Consider the following 22,250-nt stretch of genomic DNA (forward strand, 5'->3'; position numbering starts at 1 on the left):
CATTAAATCATTTTTATACAAATTATAATTTATGGCTCTCGCATTTTGTCTCAAAATTTTTCATAGTTCATAGATGATCTGGTGGCTCCCTGGAGTGTGGGGGTGTTCGAGGTGGCAGTGGACGACCAGGACGCTAACGTGACGCAGACGCAGCTCTCCAGGGTGGTCGACGAGGCTCGGCGGGTAGGTCACTCTCACATTACTACTGAGGTGGGTAGGTCACTCTCACATTACAGCTGAGACGGATGGGTCACTCTCAAATTATGACTGAGACAGGTAGGTCACTCTCACATTACACATGAGGCGGGTAGGTCACTCTCACATTACATCTGAGACGGATGGGTCACTCTCAAATTATGACTGAGACAGGTAGGTCACTCTCACATTACACTTGAGGCGGGTAGGTCACTCTCACATTACTACTGAGGCGGGTAGGTCACTCTCACATTACTACTGAGGCGGGTAGGTCCCTCTGAAATTACTACTAAGGCAGGCAGGTTTCTCTCACTTAACTTCTACCGTGTTGACTTCAACAGCTGCGGCAGGTGTCATGGTGCGTGACGGTTATGGTGGTGAGCGACGACTCGGTCTTCCTCGCAGCCTTCGCAGAGTGGTCCCTGAAGGGCCGCCTCCTGGAGTGGTCGACGAGGCTCCTCATCGTCACCCGCCTGCCCCTCCAGGAGCTTCACCATCTATACAAGTTACTCTCCATGACCAACTCCATGTTACTGATCGTGGAGAGCGCTTGCGAAAACCATAAGTACTAGGCAACACATAATGACTTATTTTACAAATCAATATACACAACATGATTTTTTGTGTCTAGTTTGCAATGAAGGAACTTGAAAAACTGTAATGGAAAACCAAAATATAGTTAAAATAATAATGGCTGCTATTACAGATGCAGCTTGTACCTCCGCCTGCCCTATACATCCCTGGAAGCCCGGGGTCTGAGAGTTGCATCCTGGACTCCCCACCGAGGCTTGGTCCTCACAACCCAACTCCCGCTCTTCCCTCATAAGTTCACAAGGTGAGATAAGGCAATTTTATTAATACTTATCTTCTTCACCTTCCCAGCCTTTTCCGCTTAATGTAGCGACGAATGGGCAAGAGGAAAGACACATATTTTCGTTTCATTCAATGTCAGGTACTGAACCTCTTCACGGCTCGTTGACGTTGACTTAAAATGTTATTAATGCGTTTCAAGAACTAAGGTGTTTAAACGCATGGCAAAGTTAGTATTTACATTATACCACCAACAATTAAAAATTATGAAAGACAGAACTCAAATCATAGCTCAGTGAACTGGGGCAGAACCAGGCGCGGAACACCTACCTTTAAAACGAGGGATCTGCGCTGTATCCTCCTGACTTGAAATTAAAATGGGATTACCGTAGTGAAACACGTATGATTACGATGCTCACCTTTGAGATAAAGGACTGGAAGCAAAAACAAAAAGTTACTACATTTATTTACTGGGAAGTGTTTATCTGACTATGTAATGCTGCTTTATGATTTATGGGGAAAACCTAAAACCGTAACCACCTTCCCTTGTCTTCTTTTCAAGCCTTTTTCTCGTTTGCACACGTTTTCGTCAAGCCTTCGTAAATTAATGCACTTTTATATCCTCCTTGGTAGATTTCTTCAGCGGCCAGACCTTGTGGTGGCGTCCGAGAAAAGTCCTATGAATTTCGTAACTACTATAGATGCTCACGAGGACTGCGGAAGCCAGAGGTTTATCATTACAGGACCTGTGAATACGTTGGTCGACTACCTTGCCAAGGCCCTCAACTTCTCGTGAGTTAACATTTTCATTCAGAGTAAATTTTGGAAGAGAACTTCTTTATTATTCGTCTGCCCTGATCCCTAAAACTTAAATTGACCTACAACACAAAAAAGTAATGTTTTATAAATTAATGTATAATCATCGGTGTGACGTGTCTGGCGATGGCGATCTTGGCCTGGCACTCGGGTCTGTCTCTTGCTGTTTGGATCAGCTTTCTAGCTATCCCTCCACTTCCGGGATCCTCCAGGATTCCGTCCAGGGTCTTCCGACGTTAACTCGTTCCTCCTTTAGCCACCTAGATATTTCTTGTTATGCTTAAATTTACCAATTAATGTCTTGTTCTAATTCCAATTTGTCTATTTGTTAAAAAAAAAATATTAAAGATTTTCTTTGGTTCTTTAAATCAACACTCTTCATCAAACATGCTGGTTTATTATTTTGTAGTACAATGGTGCTTAAACCTTTATTCATCTACAACCTGTGATTTTAGAATGGTCTGGCACATAGCAGCAAGGTGTTCCTAAGGCCATTCAATAATATAATTAATCCAATTTTACTTGCCACACAGCCATTGTTTGACAATCTTTACGCTAGAAAAGACCATGACGTTCAACTCTGAATGTCCTAAAATTCCTATAGTGGCTTGTCTAATGGGTCTCCTCCACCAGGTATACATATGTGCGGCCTCCTGATGGGTCTTGGGGTAAAAGGTACAAGAACGGGTCATGGTCCGGCATGGTGGGAATGGTGGTCAGGAAGGTGAGTGTAGCGAGGCACGAGTAATGGTTTTATGTACCTATTAATATATAATATAGGAGTGCAGATTATAGGAGTTTCCTTCAAGTTAGCAATACACAGTAATGTACTTAAAGCCAGTCTTACTTATCCATATTTGCCGCTGAAGAAACGCTGATGACGCTACATTTCTTAAATGTAATACTATATGTACAAAATGTTCTTGATCAAAGGAAACACGAATAACATCAAACAAAACTAAGATACATGGCTTCAGTTTTGCTCAGAGCTGTGCTGGTGGACACCCACAATGTACAGTCCCAGTCAAAAGTCCTGTGCCCGGCAGGTCAGGGTAACCCGGTTATGTGGCAACCGTTTCCTGTTTATATAGCTGTGTTGCAGGGCTGTCAAGAAGAAACTAATGGATACCAACGATATCTATTTCATAGAGCTAAAGCAAATGTTAACAATTATTTCGACCTAAATTGAATGACGAGAATCAATGTATTTTGCAAGCACAAGCGAAATGCCTCCCCCCCCCCCCCTGCACACACACACACACGCCGCGCTACACCCTTTGCTAAACACCTCGATCAGGGGAACAATCCATTTTATGGCGTGACTATGTGCACATCCTTTTTGAATTTCACCATTTATCGATAATTTGAGTTGTAATATTTCAGTGCCATGGGGACAGGTTTAAAAAAAATGCTAAAAGAGATACTAAATTTGAAATCATAGAGGGGAGGGTTCCTGAAAGGAGAGAGGTAGTGGCTCCAGACATCAGGGCGGCAGGAGGGAGGTGCCCCTCAGAGAAAATCCCTAACCAGCACAAACACAATTAAATAAAAATATTCTCCGTGACCGTGGAAAGCAATCACCTGTGATTGGGGTTAATGAGACGCACTGTATAAGATGACACTTCTATTCCTCCCAGCACTACAAACACAATCAATAATGGTACACCAACACAAGAGTACTTCTTAGCGTTGCTTAAAAACACTACAATGGGGAACAAAAGATATACATGGTATCAAAAATTAGTAAAAAATATTAAATGCATCTGGAGAGGAACACTAAATGCAACAATACTGCCTACACCAGAACAGACACCAGAATGAGGAACTCATCTGAAAACAATTCCTTCGTTATCTTACATCACTTAGTGGTACATAAGACATTAAAAAAATATTACTTGCACCAATGAACATGCCTTAAGGGCATCCGGCAAAATAATAGCAATCACTGAGAAATAGAAATCCCGATTTTAGTCATACTACAAAAGAATATGGATCATTCATAGCCTGTCTGGGATGACCCACAAAATACTATAATCCTAACTGTCCTAACTACCCAGAACCCAAAGGTTGTAACTATTAACTGCTAAGGGGCAGGCATTTACAAGAAACCAAGAAAATCATTAATGACCCAACAGGCAGGCGAGTGCTTCACACATAGGTTCCGAATGCACCCGTACTTTTAAGGTACTAACAGCCTTTCACAACTTTTGGAGAGGAACTCTTAAGTCTCACGTGTGCAATCAACCATGAGGAACGTTGATCTCACACCTGGACTTGGTTATTCTAATCACACTTTACCACCATCACCCGGAACATGCTTCACACTTATGCTCAGAACACACCCATACTTTAAGGTGTTACAGCCGTTCATCAACCTTGAAGAAGAACCCCTGCGTCCCATGTGTACAATCAACCATGAGGAGCGTTGATTATACACCTGGACTTGGTTAATTCGACCACACACAACCAATATTGGGGAGATAAATGTCTCTATGTACCCACTAGACTCCTGGTCTCAGTGTGTGACCTTTCATTCACTCAGGCTGCACTCAGTTTACTCTCAGTACTCCATGGACAGGAAGAGAGTGACCGTCAGCAGGTGAACCCTGCCCAGCTGAGGGAGGGGTTCTATTTTCCTTTTAGTCAGAGCTTTCACTAACTGACTGAAGAGATGTGGTGTTGTATGAACCAAGGTGGGGAGAATTGATGACCCAGAACGACCAAGTGCGGAAGCTGATCCCACATACTTACTCGTCAGGGACACTCGTTCACCTCGTGCGTGGCCAGCTATACGACCGCTAAACACCCGTTGACCGAACAACCGACCGCGTGGACTCTCAAAAACCCTGCAAGAGAACACTCTGTTAGCTATTGTTAACTTCTTTTCCGCCCTCTCTACCCACTGTCTGAAATCGAATAAAACTTACTTGCAACATTGATGAAACGTGCGCGGAAAGGGAAGAGGCCAGGTGTTCGTTTTCCTTGGCACAGAAGCATGGACGACATCTGCTTGGGCCAAACGCCTGAGTGCTACTGAAACCCAGACCGCCTCGCGTCTCCCCAAGGCGTTCGCCTGGCTAGTGACATCATCTTTCCCGTAACTAATAGTTTCTTTGGGACACACGTAACAGATTTAGACTGATAAATGATATACAATAACTTTAAATTTAATAATTGTTCCTTAACTTCATGAATCGTGTCTAATTCAATTCGATAAAGCAAATTTAGTTTTATATAGGCCTAGTTCAAAATGCTTCCACAGCACTTGAGGGCGTTGCTTAAGCTTATTTGACTCGCCATGAGGCGTGGGTATTTTAGCCTCACCAGCCAGGACTCGAACCCTCGACCTAATACATGGGAGAAAGAGAACCTTACCAACCATGCCACAAGAGCACTAAAAGCAGTTCTAGACTATGTGATATTTCACACAGAGCCTGTTCATCGAGCTGATAGCGCCGTGAACCTCTCATTGGGAACTGCCCGTGCTACTTATGTGGATGTCAGTAACATTTTACCGAATCCAGCTGGTTCTGAAACACGGGACTGCGATTAGGTTCACCAGAGCTACATACCATAGTGGCATGGCATAAACAGTTGATGGAAACTGATTCTGTGCTGAGAAAGAAAAAGAAGTAGGTAGTAGGTAGTAGGTAGCTATCAAACAGGGGGGTACTACCGCATGGGAAGATATTGGAAGCATAAAGTGTTGTCTAATGGTAGACCCTGCTGCCATATGGCATCACGAAAATTGTGACCAAGTCCCAGGTTGCTGATCTGTTTTTCTGCCACATTTATACATAATTAAAGGGTCTCAATTGTCTCTCTTACTATTGATAACACAACAAATATAAACATACTCACTCTTGATCTGTTCTATTCATTCTATTTTGTTCTCCTATGTCAGTTGATATTAATATTGAAGCGGGGCCTTCTCGGATGGGTCCCATTGGTCAGGAAGGTTGTGGACCCCAGTGCCGACCTGATCATCATCAAACTACTGGGTCCTCAACTGACGCCACCGCGGTTGCTGGGGGGATCGGATTTTTTCACACTTAATTTTTCCACAATTCGCGGCCTGAGATCCAATTTTCCTTCTGTTGAGCACCATCAAATAACCTCATCCCCCGACATCTAACTACTTTCCGAACTTCAACTGACCAAAGCAGCTTCACCCAAACCTTTTCAAGTCTCCAACTACAACCTTTATACCTCTTTCCGTTCAAAGGGAGGTGTATGCGCCTACAGCAACACACGTACTCCTTTAGCACGACTCACGGATCTTGAATATGCTCTTTATGATGTCATCTGGCTCAAAATATCTCTACCAACTGTGACTATATTTCTTTGTTTCCTATGTTGTTCTACCAACTATACTAACTATTTGGAACTCTTTAACTATCTCACTTCTTGTCATGAGTCGTTGCAATCCACACACCCCGACACCAAGATCCCATAACTAGAGGATTTCAATATACATCACAGAGAGTGGCTTGGCTCTGCAAGGAATGACCCAGGTGGAGCTGAGGCACTCTATTTTTCTTTACTTAATAATTTGAAACAAATAATCAAGCACCCTGCACGCGTTCCTGATCGACAAGATCAACTTGCTAACATTCTTGATCTTTGTTTTACCTCAAACCCCTCACACTATTCATACTCAATTTCTGTCCCCTTAGGGTCTTCTGATCACTATCTTATTTATATTAAATCAAACTGGGCACGACCACATCCCCCACCCCCCTCTAAACGTCAACTATGACACTATCGGAGGGCAAACTGGCAATCCTTGCGAGAATTCTTCACCGACTTTCCTTGGGAAGAATGTTCAAACTCCACTCGGGATGCCTCGGTATGTGCTAACAGAATTGCTGGGGTTATACAGAGTGGTATGAGTGCATTTATCCCATCTTCTACCAAAACTTTCACTTTGCAATCATAGTTTGATCGCTCCTGCTCTCTTGCATGCAGGGAGAGAGATAGGACATATTATAAATTTTATTTACTATGAATTATTATTATTTAATTTTTAATTTTGTATTTTATTATAAATTTTAATTAATATGAATTATTATTATTATTATTATTATTATTATTATTATTATTATTATTATTATTATTATTATTATTATTATTATTATTATTATTATATCATTGTTATTATTATTATTATTATTATTTATTATTATTATTATTATTATCATTATTATTATTATTATTATTATTATTGTTAGTATTATTATTATTATTATTATTATTATTATTATTATTATTATATTATTATTATTATTATTGATTATTGATTATTATTATTATTATTATTATTATTATTATTATTATTATTATTACATTATTATTATTATTATTATTGTTATTATTATTATTATTGATTATTTATTATTATTCTTATTATTATCATTATTATTATTATCATTTATTATTATTATTTATTATTATTATTATTATTATTATTATTATTATTATTATTATTATTATTATTATTATTATTATTATTATTATTATTATTATTGTTATTATTATTATATTATTATTATTATTATTATTATTATTTTATTATTATTATTATTATTATTATTATTATTATTATTATTATTAATTATTATTATTATTGTTATTATTATTATTATTATTATTATTATTATTATTATTATTATTATTATTATTATTATTATTATTATTATTATTATTATTATTATTATTATTATTATTATTATTATTATTATTATTATTATTATTATTATTATTGTTATTATTATTAATATTATTGTTATTATTATTATTATTATTATTATTATTATTATTATTATTATATTTTCGCCCCCCAGGCCCTGATGTGGGTCAGTGACCTGTACCCGGGTGGGCTAATCCCCGTAAACAAACAAAACAAAACCAAAAAACACAAAAAGTTCTGTAACTATTTCCTTTTCCAATTACTTGCTCCTCTTTTATTACTTCTAGGAATCGTTGTAAGGCTATTCTTCGTAGGGCCAAGCGGAAGTTTATAAAAAGAAAGACCGCTGTCCTGACTAATTCTTCCTCTAGTAAATCCTTCTGGTCTTTAACCAAAAACATCTCTAATAACTTCTGCACTCCTTCTTTTCCTCCTCTCTTCTGACCTGATAACTCTATTGCCAACTCTCTCCCTGATAAAACCAATCAATTTGGCACCTTATTCTCCTCTAATTCCACGTTAGACGATTCCAACTCTATCCCTCCTACCCCTGCTCCTCCTACTGAACCTATGCACTTTCCTATAAGCTCCATTCGGAGGGTTGAACGGTGTAAGGATTGTTTATCAGACCACAGCTTACAGCCCAGAGAACTACAACACATACACAGTAAGAAATCAAATATGAGCTTAACTGAGCTAAAGATCCTATATACCTTGGCATAGTATCTGAGAAAACAACTTGCAGTTTTACATTCTAAAATCAATAACAGGTGTTACGGGTATGGCACAATTCTTTGCTTTCTAAACTTCCCTCTTATGGTTTCTCTCCCCCACTTTGTTTTCTAATCTCTAGCTACCTTGAGAACCGATCCATGGCAGTTGTTGTCGAGGGATCGATCTCTCGCTCTTTCTCTACCAATAGTGGTGTCCCACAGGGTTCTGTTCCTTCACCTACTCTACTCCTTTTTATCAATGATATACTTCACACTACAACTAATTTTGTCCATTCCTACGCTGGTAATTAACTCTTCTTCACATTTTCCCCTTCCCTTTAACTCTCAAACTAGATCTATTTCTAGAACTGATATCATTACATCTATCAATGAGGATCTGTGCAGCATCTCCGAATTGGGAGGTAGAAACTTGGTTAAATTCATGAGTAATAAAACTCTTTCCAAATTAGATGAGCTACCACCAGTCACATTTCAGTACGCAATCATTCTGTCAAACTCTAAAATAGATATGCTAGACCTCACCATTTCCTCTAATATGTCATGGAAGCCACACATCCTCAACATTGTTAAAGCTGCCTCCCGAAAGTTGGAAATGTTGTACAGATGGCATAGCTGTTTCACTCGTGAGCAGTTGCTTCAAGTATATAAGGGATTCATTCGTCCTAACCTGGAGTACTGCTCCTATCTCTGGATTGGCTCTTTTTCTGCCCAACTGTTAGATAGGGTGAAATCAAAGACATCTCGTTTTATTAACTCTCCTCCTTTAGTTGACAATCTTTCTTTCCTTTCTCTTAGCTGCAATGTTGTTTCACTCTCTCTCTTTTACATGTACTTTAACGGGCAATGTTCGATGGGTCTGGCATCCTGTGTACCACCGGCAAGGCCGTGGGCTCGTAACACACGTCTTGCCCGCGGTGCCCACCGTTTCTCTGTGGATATCGGTCACACTACAATAACCCGTTATAGTACATTCTTCCTTCCTCAGACAGCCAAACTGTGGAATGCTCTGTGTTTCATACTCATACAATCTGTCTCACTTTAAAAAGCTGGGTTCCTGTCATCTTCGTGGTGTAGATGAATATAACCTTTTCATTTTCTATTTTTATTTTATTTTCTATTCTTATTTTTTCGCCCCTGAGGCCCCATTGTGGGTCAGACCTGTGCCCGGGTGGGCTAATCCCCGTAAAAAAAAAAAAAAACATGAAGTGGATCGTGGATCCTAGCCGTATTCCCTCCAGAATTTCCTAAGCACACTAACTAGAAACTTGAATTCATCCAACCAAAAACAAAACTGCACTTTCTGTTGCATTGTGAAGCATAATTTGTTTAAATCATAAATGTCAGCACGCATGGCATTTCAGGTTAGGATCTTCTGAAGCAAAAAACTCTCAAATCGACAAGTCTCCCAAATCTGAACACTGTGAAGTTGTTCATCATTAACAAATAAAGTATGTACGTATTTACACAGTAAACAAAAGACTGAAAAAAGTGTATTTTTTTTATATAAAAAAGGAAGCAGATATCGGCGCTGGCCCTTTCAGTGTGAGCGGGACCCGGGCTCATGTGATTGACTACACTACACCTATGTTAGTGGAGTACAGTAGGATGTTTGGTGGTCGAGGACTGCCCTTGGTGGACCCGTGGGGCTTCCTGCTACCGTTGGCACCTCTGGTATGGGCAGGCATCCTGACAGCGCTACTGGTGTTACCTCTTATGGTATTCCTGCTTCACTACTGGTTCTCCAAGATGATTAATGGTCAAGATGGGTGGTCAAAGATTACCTTCACATTCCTTCGCATATTGTTCCAGCAAGTTAAGTTAAAGTTAAAACTGAGTAAATTATGATGTTTGTGTGTGTGTGTTATTTTTTTTTTTGCCACTTACAGCGGCTAGTTTATCGTGCACCTCATACTCATCCTGTGAGCGGTAGAGCGAAAGGATTACAGAGTAGAATTTACAAAGGGTCCGTATAACTAACCCCCGTGGTCAGGATATAATGGCATTGAATGCTTCAGAGTATTTCAAATAAATTCTTTGTTTAGTTATATACATAGAGGGTAACTTATTCGCATCTGCGTGAGTACAGGAGTGTGAGGCAGTATTTCTGGCCATACACTTTATTATTCACATTTGCGTGAAAGGTATTCAAGCACATTGTGTGTTTGGTTCCTTACGTAGGAACTGATATAGCTACCAAGTGCAAAAAAATGGATACAATCTTAATATGTCGGCTATCTTGCCATTAAAGATAAAGTGTTGTGTCATTTCACACACAGTGTGCTTGGACCTGACCCTATAAGGTTCTATCTTCACACAGTCGACGACGTAGTGTTCGAGTGTGTGGCCTTATGTCTGATCACACACTTTACATTTAGTCATGTTCACATCTGCTTTAGGGATATACTGCCAGAGGTACTTATACACTAACATTAGCTAGCAGTTATAACATCTTGTAATCTAGTGATCTTGTTACTTGCTGCATATACTTGTTTCACTTGATACATCTCATCATGGTAAACAATGGATCAACTAGTGCCTGTTTGCAATTCTCTGCTTGCGTCTAATTCATCAATAAGTTCCTTCCTAATTACAATTTAAAAGCTTTTTTGTGGGGATAAACCCAGATTGTATTCAACAGTGTTTTCATTAGACGCGAGTTTGGCAAGGGTATCAATTATGTTTTGTTCTTTGAGGCTTATGTGAGAAGGGATCCACAACAGTTTGATCCGAACACCCCGATCAACTAGGTACGCAGACAAGCTCGTGACAACTCAAGTTGATGGTGTCAAGGGCAAGTAGTGAGGATAGAGAACAAGTGAAGATAAGACTGTCAGTGACAGTGATTTTAATAACTTTAATAGCTGTGAGTATAGCAATTAATTCAGTTTGTAGAGTGGATACCCAGTTGTTAATTCTAACTCCTTTTTCAATTGTATTACCGTAAGGTTGAGTCACAACGATAGCATTTCCAGCCCTCCCACAGGCGGTGTTAAGAGATCCATCAGTGTACTGTAGATGGTCTGTGTGATAGTATCATCAGTCTGTAGGGTTTGTATGTATTCAAGAGCTCTCTCACTTTGGCAGTATGTTGGAGATAAATCATTTTTATAATTAATCTTTTAGGCGGATATGTCGGTATTGTGATTTCGAAGGGAACTGTCTGCCAGGGTGGAAGGAAGTGCTGTTGTGTCTCAACTTTGTACAGATGGTCTAGTCCAAACATCTTCATATGTGTAGTTGTAGTTTGGATCCATTTAGATTCACCAGTCCCATGATTCATACATTCTTTAAATTTTAAGGAAACAATGTTATCAGGATCACCATGCAAAAGCCTTTGGGCTATCATGAGGTTGACTTCACTTATTCTATCTTTGTCAATGGGTGTACCTAGTGCTTATGAGACAGCCTGGGATAATTCTGAGGGCTTTATTTTTCATTTTTTAGAGCTTGTCAATGCCTTTCCCGTCACGAAGGCTCAGAGCTGGTGCGTGGTAATCTACCAGAGATCTTATATAGCCTAGGTACATTGTTTTAAAAAATTATAATATTAGCACCATAATGTGGGCTGTACCCCACTACACTTAAAGAGGTTTCAGTCTGTCATTGCATTGGCAGGTAAGGTACAAGAACTGAGACACCAAGATATTTAAGAGAAGAGACATAGTCAACAGTGTTGTTACCTATCTTGAACTTGGCGGGGCTGCGTTCGTGGTTACCAGCTTGTTTGTTGAACACATTAGTTATCTCCATGGAGATAACAAGACCGAGGTTCTCACAGGCTGCGTGTACATAGTTCAGAATGGTTTGCATTTCACGATCAATTTTAGTATGTATAAGAACATATCATCAGCATAGCTGATTGTGCTATTGCTGGGGTTGTTTGTTATTCAATTTAATAATGCATCCATAAGAACATTGAACAAAGTTGGACTAAGTACTTCACCTTGTTGGGGGGGGGGGGGTCCCAAGTTGCATATCCTTAACTTCACTTTTCTAACCCTGAAACAGTGCAGCAGCCCTTCTGTTGGTAAGGTAAACACTTATCCAGTATAACAGCTGACCTCCCTTGTCCATTTTGGCTAGTTCGTACAATATAAGTTGCCTATTGGCAATATCAAATGCAGCTTTTAGGTCAAGAAATGTGGTGTATCTGTGCCTTTCATCCCCATGCACAGTTAGGAATGTGGTGATGCAATTATGTACACCTTTCCCATGGGTGAAGACATTTATGTTAGAAGACGTGTTCTCTAAATTCTATATTAGAGTCTGCCAAGAACCTTCCCCCTCAAAGGATTTACACAGGCAGCAGGTTAGTGATATGGGACGAAAAGCATCAGGCTGTCCTGGTTTCGGTATTGGAACAACAATACTATTGGCCCATGATCTGGGTAGTTGGTCCTCGGCATGACTCATATTGTACAATGCCAATAATGGATTGCCCTGCACACTGTATTGTAGGTGACTCCCTCCTCACCAGGGGCAGTAGACCTACCTCTGGCGAGGGTGGCGTCAAGCTCCCACTCAGTATATGGGACATCACACTCATCGTCCTGTTTGCCCAGCATAAAGTTAATGAAAATAGTTCTCTCTACAGACTTCGCATCAAGGAGTCCTTGACTCCTAGTTGATAACATGTCATAGCTACAGACATGAGCCCACTTTGTTATTAGCTCATTCGATTTTTGCAGAGGGTTTGGGTGGGTGACGTGTCTACTGTTTTTACATCTAATTGTGTTTATATCTTTCCAGTTTTTGCTGAGGGATGTGTGTTGGTTCAGGCTGTTGACATAAGTTTCCCATTCATCTTGTCTGAATTCATTTACACGTTCCCTAGTGGAAGCAAGGGAGGCTTATGCAAGTGTAACAATTGAGGTGTTCTAATTTATTTGTAACCCTTGCCCACCCTCCTGACTCTAGCCCTAAGGATTTTTTCTTCAGTTTGAGGTCATCGAAGCACTACTGTTGCCTGTTCCCATGATGCTGACCATGTTTTCTAATTTTTTTGGTGGAGCCATTGTTGGTGAAGTGTGTATAAGTCCTATCTATCAGATCATCATGGAGTCTTTGGCAGTTGTAAGGCTTATAATCTTTGTACCAGTCATGGATAAAGTCTATGAACTGGCTTTCATGTTCGTGCTTGACTGTTAGTCTACGTCTGTTGAGTTTACCGCCAGTGCGGGTGTCATTGACTACATGTAAACTAGCCTGGATTGGGTTGTGATCAGACATATGATCAGTGATAACATCAGAGCTATGAGTTGTGGTGTATTATAGACTAATGCCAATACACTTGTATAGAGCCCCGCCATAGATGTGTGTTGGTTCATTATTACATTATTACCTATAATTTGAGCATCTGAATATGCACTGAAAAGTGAGATAGTTTCCTACCATTGGTGTAAGTGGTGGGGTCACCTAATTTCCTGTGTCTGGTATTCAGGTCACCAATTACGAGAGTGGGTTCACTGTGTACAAAGTCTGGGAGATCTGTGTATTGAAGCTGATCTGAGTGAACATAGGCGCTTAGCTCGTTGAGTGTGAAGTTACCCAGGTGGAGAGTGATCCCATGGTACTGAAAATTGGTAGTCTTTTTGGATACACGAGCTACATTCGGTAGTGACTTCTTAACTTACATCAAACATGTGTGAGTAGAACTAAGATCATAATACACATAATTGGGCAGACTGGTTGGGGGCTTACCATTAGGTGTGAGACACTCCTGCAGACACACAATATCGATGTCCTCAGTCACAACTTTGTGTGGAGGTCAGTGTAGAGTTTTCTATGAGATGAGATGTTCCAACTCATCACTTACACATATCTACATCTTCGTCTGGTGCAGGTGTGTGTGTTTGTGTGTGTGTGTGTGTGTGTGTGTGTTGTGTGTGTGTGTGTGTGTGTGTGTGTGTGTGTGTGTGTGTGTGCGTGTGTGTGAAATAGTAATCAATAACAATAATGATAATTAACGGTTTATTGAAAGAGCATGGCAACCGAAAGTCTGAAAATATACAGTTGCATAATTGGGGAATGGGTCTCTTGATTGACAAATAATATACGAGTAACATACTGATGCAGATATGATATATAATAACTAGGTGGGGAGAAGGTTATACTACAGGGTATTTCAACATAGTAACAGTGCAAAAAGGAAAGATTGGCTGGGAGTGTACACACTGGTTGGTTCTGAGTTGTTGATAATTTTTACAATGGTTAGGACTGGGCTGTTCTTATAGTGATCAGTACGTGCTCGCATGGGCTGGATGCGGTTGTGGTGCCGAACAGCAATTCGTGGACGAGGGATCTCGGGTGGTAATAGGAGCCGGTGTCGAGGATGGTGAGCTTCTCATCAAATTTACAGATAAGGTCGTGGTGATGGTCAGAGAGAGCCAAGAGGGTCAGTATGTTGAGCATTCTTGATATGTGGAGTAAGAAGGGGAGAGACTAATCTTGCATGCCCTCTTTTTCACTTTTTCTATGTGTTTCCGTTGTGTGGCATTTAGGGAGGTAAACCAGGCAGGGGAGGCATAGGTGAGCTTGGGAAGTATGAGTGTTGAGTAAGCACTGAGGAGCTCGGACGCGAGAACTCCGAGAGACTTAAGTCGGCAGAGGAGGTGGAGACGGAAACTGGAGGATTGGACAACTTCACTGACGTGTGTTTTCCAATTTAGTTTGTTATCTATAGTGACGCCGAGGAGCTTAGTAGAGTCTATAACCTGGAGTGTGTTCGGGGCTTAAATTAATGGAAGTATGTGTGTGTGTGTGTGTGTGTGTGTGTGTGTGTGTGTGTGTGTGTGTGTACGTGTGTGTAATGGTTTGGCTTATAAAATAATTCCTTCATTGTTAATGCAGGTCCTTTTCTCGGCAAGGACTGATTGACTATATAGTGCTGAAACAAACCTCAAACACTCAGACAGAGACTAATAACTATAAGAACAGTGCTGTTTACAGAGGCTATATATAAAAACAACTGGTGTGTTGTTGTTTCCCACAGACCTCGCTGAGTCGTCGGATTCGTGGTGGTGGGAACGGGTGGTGTTGGCTGTCTGGATGTTGATGACGCTGGTGTTAACAAGGAGCTACGCCGGCAACCTCATGTCCCTCTTGGCCGTGAGACACATCCCAGAGCCTTATCAGTCTATCGATGACTTTCTAAGGGACCCAACAGCCACCATGATATGGCAAGCGGGTTCCAGCTTTAAACAATATATTTATGTAAGTAATCATGATATTTACTATTTTTATGAAGGATAATTACAAGGAAAACAGACACTATAGTTAAAGAAGTGGACATGGAAAACTTGAGTAGGTAGATGAAACATAAAGAATAATGAATTAATTGCTAAATTATTTGAAGACATGTTTATTGCATGATCTAATGATAAAAGTATATCAGGTAAAAGCTAAAAGAGTGACCCAATAGACAAATACAGTAAAGATACCACGAAGCGTTTGGTCCACAAACAGGTAGTGTGGTCAGCGCTGTATTATATCGCCTTCAATTTCACATCTGTAAAGTTAAGTAGCAAGGTAGGATGAAGGTGTCCGGGCACAAGTGCCCCATCCACTTACCTAATATAACCCTTAACGTTAATAATACTTATACTTATACGTTTATCCTCTTCGCCACTCGTCGGCTCATTAGCCGCTTGGGCGATCGGTCACGTCTCTGATATGCACACTTGGCAAATACTAGTGAGGTACTGTCTCCTGAATGTATCTGTATTTGCGCCAGTATTGGTCAAGTCTGATCTTGAAAGAGCTCACACTCGATGCCGTCACAACACTCTGTTTTTTTTTGTTGCAAGAGGTTACAATTCTTATTCCGAAAAAAGTTTGCCCACAGAATTTTCCAGACTTGTGGCTTCTTCAACCTTGAGCTGTGACCCCTTGTGGGGCGGGCGTCTGCCATCCAGCTCCAGGTAAGGACACTCAGAGATGTTTATCAACTTCAATTATGTCACCCCTTGGCCGTCGGGGACCAGACGGGGAAGCAGCTCACCCCTGAAGAGCGTTACGAGGGACGGACCTTCCAGTCACTGGGGACCGGTTACTCCTCCAGGCATTTACAGAGCAGGATCTTAGGGTGCTCAGCAAGGTCGTTGCACAACTCTCTCAGCACTCTGGGATGCACTATATCAGGGCCTGGACTTTTATAAACCTTTAGCTTTGACAATTTATTTCTTATACCCTCTTCTGAGAACACAATATGGGTCAGCACTGTGTCAAACCGTCTTTCCTTAAACGCAAGAAGATTGTTTGCATCCTCTTTTGTGAGCACAGAGGAAAGAATTTGTTTAATGCCTCCACGTTGTCCTGATCTGAATCTGCCTAACTACCATCATCAAGCAGATACGCCTACACTCGTTTTTAATCTAGATTTTGCATAACGGTAGAACTTTTGGATTGGACTTTGCCTCGAATGCAATCCGCCTCTGGAACTCCCTTTCAGCCCTTTTGCACTCTGACTTTGGTGCATAATTCATGTGTCTGAGTCTCCTTGTATATTTGGACCCATTGGGTTTGGTCTTGGGAGTATATTTATAAATTATATATTCCACCTTACTGGCTGTTATTCAGTGTAGTGTCTGCGTTCTTATATCTCAGTGAATACCCCTCATCTCTCTCATCCGGTTGGAATATTCTTTGTAATAATTGAAACTCGACCTATTTTTGTCAGGAACCAAGTAACACTTAAATCTGAAGGACAGCGTTTCGTAGGGACTGGTGTTGACGGTGGCTAGATGTTCCAATTTGGCCACAATACCTTCCTCGTTAGTTATGATGAGGTCCAGTGGTTTGGGTGTTTGTTCCCCTCTGTAGTGTATCGGATTTTGAACGTGTCGGAATAGAAAATTGCCTCTCCGAATTTCTACAAAAAGAGTAGTGGGATTATTAAGGTTATTTGACGTGATTTCCTTTTTCCAGTCGATGTTTCATTAGTTAAAGTTCTCTATGACATAGAGGTGGCTAGGGTTCAACGCCGTTAGGTTATCAATTAAGGCTCTCAAGTTCCTTTAGCTAAGTAAGCTACAATTTGGGGATCTGTTGATACACCCAACTTCGATTCTTCAAGAACATCCTTTCCCTGCACCCTCACTTAGCTGGCTCTGTGGCCTTGCCTAGCGTGAATAACCATACCCCTCTTGCAACTTCCCTAAGAAAACTTCGTAAATAATTCATATCCATCTATATTGGTCTCACAGTCCTCTGGGTGTTCCGAGCTCGGATAATTGGTTATCCACGTGGGAATACTTTAATATGACTTTCTGGTGAAGAATTTTATGAATATGTAATCTTCATTACTGTCACACTTGGAAATAGAGTAAAGGCAGGTCACTGCACTTCGGCTTCACTATTGATTCTGTTGCCAGTAGATATTGCGTATTATATGTTTGTATTATCTCGGACTGTTCATAGTAAAAAATAAGCACTTAGCACCTTTTTCTATTTATTATAAAAATATATCAGATTACTGGGTTTATGTACTGATTAACTTACACAGGGCTGCGAGATGATGTATAGTAGGGTCAGGATTAGAGCAGTCAATCACATGTCTAGGTTGTGTGCTGGATATTCTTAGTCTGGCTATCTAGAAGGTGAGTTAAATGCTTACCCTATAGGTTCGACTGGGGCGTGAAGGCAATCTGAATGTCACTTACCAACGTGACAGGAAATGCTGATTCAAAGCTATGAATTCATGATTAGAACTTAACATGATCTAACGATATATGGGTCTGTGCCCCTGTTTTTAGTGAATCTGGGTAGTGTGTTGTATATAAACACACTATGTAAAAAGCCCGAATTTATATAAGTACTATTTGTCTATAATGTTGACACTGGCTATTACACAGGTCGATTCTCCAGTTCTTATACAACAGTTCTGTTACACGAACACTTACTATATCTGGTTGCTGTATCTTGAGTGAGATTTCAAACTACGTTCTCTTATCAAAGGAAAGTGTTATTGTTAGTGTAGATGATTTCTAAGCAGGAAATAATCCTCGTTAACGTATATGATCTTGGTAGTGCCTCCGGCCTCGCTTCACTCTCAGCAGCTGCCTCGTTTACTAAACTCACCGTATTTTGTGGTATGGCCAGAGATGACAGCGTTTACATAATGTTCGCCTCCTTCTGGATGAAAGGCAGGGTGGATGGCGGGTGTACCGCTGTCCCCTGGTTCTGTAATGGTACACTTGACTCCACTACTTCCCCCTTGCATATAACATGCACAACCCACCCCCCTTTTTTCATCGATTCCTCCTTATTCTGTTTCAAGTGCACCAGGAGTTCTTTATGTTCCCTCTACATTACCGTGCGATCTGGATTTATGAATATGCCACCAAATACTTCATTTCTTGCTAAGTTTTTAGCCTGCCGAATAACTTACCATTTTGTATACTCATTCTCTAGTGTGCATGCTTCCCTGTTGGGCGCTGTAAACGCTTCTGCGCTTCACCTTACACAAGGATGTAGGGGGGTGCCCAATAAAAAAAAAAAAAAAAATTCTCTAGTGTGATACTGATGGGGCAGGACTTATTCTCCTACATTTGCCCTACCCTCCTCACATTATGAGGGGGAGTGGGTCCGTGACAAAATCCCCACCGGACAAAATTCCCTAGGACAAAATCCCTGCGGACAAAAACCCCACCGGAAATAAACCCTACTCTACCGGACAAAAACCCCACTGGACAAAACCCACAACGGACAAAATCCCATCAAAGTAAAAAATAGAACAAAATTTATTTAAAGTTTTTAATAGCGAACATTATAAAATGTAATTTATATGATAAAGATAAATTATAACTATATAAGTATAAACATTTATCTCATGTTAAAAAAATAAGACAATCTAATTAGAGTTTTTATTAATTTCTTAGAAATCCACTTGAAAATATATCTTACTCAGACGATGTATGGACCAAATGAAGTGTAGGTTATACTGGACTATTGTCATATAACAAGCGTATATTATGCCCAATGCCTCTGAGCATTTCCTCCAATGTCTTGCGGTCATCTCTAAAATCAATACAGAGATTTGAGTCGTTTTTGAAGGTCTCTGGTTTCCCGTCTCACACGTTTGTAAGGTGGTTGCCCTCTCGCGTCAAGTGTAAGATGCATGGACACAATGGCTGCGTCTTTCCTGATGCGCTCAATAGCAGTCCAAATTGTAGGGTGAGAGTAGCCCACCAGCTGTTGGAATCCACGATTCCAACTCTCACAGAGGTTGTTGGTGCGGTATTCGTTTTCAATTGTAGCTAGATTTACATTCCATTTCTCTGGTGGTAATAATAGGGGAATCCTCCGCACTCGCATTGTCACAGGACCTGGATATTGTCTGGTCTGGCCAATGCGGCGGTATGTGACGGTGTCGTGGTTCGCATCAAAATAATCAACAAGGTCTTGAATCCCTCAGAAGTATTGTCTTTATGTAGTCCATTCCATCAGAAACACGATCAACAGGAAGAAAGGCAAGTCCATCTAGCATGCCACAGAAATGCTTGATATCGCCATCTTCTTTGTACCGGTTACTCAGCCCAAGGCTCTGGATCTTTCGCCAGGTACTTTGTGTTAAGTGGTAGAAACAGGCCTTGGCATTAACATGTGGACCCAACTTGTTGCTCATGACATTCAGGGGATTTTGTCCGTTGTGGGTTTTGTCCGGTAAGTTGGGGTTTATATCAGGTGGGGTTTTTGTGCTGTGGGGTTTTGTCCGCAGGGTTTTTGTCCACGGCGTTTTTGTCCTAGGGGATTTTGTCCAGCGGGGATTTTGTCCGTATCCCAGGGGGAGCTGACAGGTTCAGAGCATCTGCACAAATAGTCTGAAACTTCTTCTTATCGTGTGTTTTCCCACTTTTATATTCGCCGACTTACTCTTAAGGACTCTAAACACTATTATATTGTTCTTGCGCTCGAATTGTTCCAGGTGTTCCTCCTCTCCCATATAAATAGGCCTACTAGTTGTCATCTTCTGCACGGTCCCCTAGTTGTTACAGGACCTGTTCGGATCCTGCATTACGCTTCGTCACCTTCTGTGACCCTTCTAGAGCCTGAGCATAGCTCTTCTTAACTAACCCCATTACCTGCTCTAGTTTGGCAACCAACAAAGATCCAGCTCCATCTATTTTCGACTCTTAAAGTTATTTTTCCCTTATGATCAGCAATAACTTCGTTTTCTTTGGTTATTCATTCAGGGCAATACCAGCCGAATTGTTATCTCAGTGAGTGTGCTCGTGTCCTAATGGCAGGATAATTATTTAAAAGTCCTACTGGTGATGACCTCGCTGGCACCCTCGTTCGTCCAATGTTGCTATCCGAGAAAGTTATCATTTTTTTGTATTTTTTTTTCAGTTTTCCTCTTCGGGTTGATGATATTGCTATGTGTTATCACTGAGTATTCTGTATCTCCCTCTGAATAGTGGATCATAAGCACAATCCAGTCCTTTAGAAATTACAGAAAATTTCTTTCTTTGTGGCACCAATATTGTGTCTTTATAACTTCCAGGCACTCATGTCTGCTGCTTCCTCCATTTTTTCACTTTAATTATTTTCAAGTTTCCACAGCGGTCACTGTTATCACTATGAGCTATCCTAGCTGAAGGCACAGTACTACATTCGCATTAGGAACCTTGAGTATAGAGACAGGTTAAAGCATCTTAATTTGCACTCCCTTGAGAGACGTAGAGCGAGGGGCGACCTGATAGAGGTGTATAATTGGAAGGCAGGGCTAAACAAAGGGGACATTACAAAGGTACTCAAATTATCCAACCAGGAGCGAACTCGTAACAATGGTTTTAAATTAGACAAATTTAGATTTAGGCGTGAAATAGGTAAACACTGGTTTGGAAACAGAGTAGTGGATGAATGGAACAAGTTACCAAATATCATCATTAACTCGAATACGCTGAATTGCTTCAAACATAGGTTGGCTGCTCATATGAGCAATAGGGGTTGGGTGTAAACGGGACTGCCCAGTATGGGCCAATAGGCCCGCTGCAGTTTCTTCCATTCTTATGTTCTTATGTTCTCCTATGGACGGTCAATCACATCTTGGCATCTGTTAATGATTTTATGGTTGTATCCACACAGCCAAAATTCTGTCAGGTAAAAATAATAGTTAAATCTTTAACTGCGAATAACAGTAAAAATCCTACATTGATTTACACATTCACATCACCAAGACGATCTTGATGAACTGTCCAATTTCTGACGCTCAGCGATGAAGGCCCAGATGTCATTACGCTTTGTTAAAGGGACGCAACACGACACGGCCTGCACGACCCTCACCACGACTAAAACTATAATTAAAAAAATTCCAGACGAAAACTTATTTTCTATGTGATATTCACAGGTTTCAAGTCTGATACGAATGACGTTTTCACACAGCAAAATAAAAAATATATGAAATATGAAAACTCCTCAGAATATGATTCAAATTCATTAGCTCCCGCCAAAAGCCCCTGAAAATTCGCCCAAGTAGTTGATAACGCCACATGAGGGAAGTTGAGGTGACATAAGAAATATAACTACCAGACGCTTATAATCATAAAAATAGGTTACGTTTTATAATTTCAATCTTCATTTTTTGAGGGGTAATTCGTTTAAAGTTGCCCGAATGAATATTAATCTTTAACACTAATAATTATTCGCGACTTTAGCAAGTAGGACTGTGAAACAAGATATTAATTTTCATATATATCTATCGAAATTTTATATATGTGTATAAAACAAGAACAGTAAACTATACTCATTAAATTTCTGTTCCATTCATTTTTGTCATTTACTGTTTTTTTTTTTTTTAGTCAGCTGAGACGGGAACATACCTTGAGCTTACCGACTTGGAGAAGCAAGGACGCATTATCTACTCACCACTGCCGGAACATCCCCGTCTTGTCGACACCTTGGTGAGGCGTGGAGATCACGTCCTCAATGCTCTGCAAATGTCCATACGAGTATACATGGCTGAAGAGTTCTCGCGTGCCGGTACCTACAATATATTAGATTATAAT

General features: G+C 40.5%; 2 protein-coding genes across 2 annotated transcripts in view; both read left to right on the forward strand.

Moving 5' to 3' along the window:
- Positions 1 to 69: 69 nt before the first annotated feature.
- Positions 70 to 13,115, forward strand: LOC121873948 (glutamate receptor-like; the record flags this gene model as incomplete). The annotated part of the gene is made up of 7 exons (XM_042377827.1): positions 70 to 183; positions 537 to 760; positions 902 to 1,030; positions 1,639 to 1,797; positions 2,455 to 2,545; positions 9,757 to 10,078; positions 12,994 to 13,115. Coding segments are annotated over 7 exons (1,161 nt in total), but the record flags the coding sequence as incomplete, so codon positions are not given.
- Positions 13,116 to 13,299: 184 nt separating this feature from the next.
- The window catches only part of LOC121873949, a 30,103-nt gene continuing 21,152 nt past the window's right edge, over positions 13,300 to 22,250 (forward strand). Inside the window, exons 1-3 of the mRNA XM_042377828.1 lie at positions 13,300 to 13,387; positions 15,236 to 15,456; positions 22,044 to 22,224. Of these exons, the coding sequence (XP_042233762.1) occupies positions 13,300 to 13,387; positions 15,236 to 15,456; positions 22,044 to 22,224 (490 nt within the window). The remainder of the gene's footprint in view (positions 13,388 to 15,235; positions 15,457 to 22,043; positions 22,225 to 22,250) is intronic.

Source organism: Homarus americanus, unplaced genomic scaffold, assembly GCF_018991925.1.
Source record: "Homarus americanus isolate GMGI-L3 unplaced genomic scaffold, GMGI_Hamer_2.0 scaffold25827, whole genome shotgun sequence".
Taxonomy (NCBI): Eukaryota; Metazoa; Arthropoda; class Malacostraca; order Decapoda; family Nephropidae; genus Homarus; species Homarus americanus.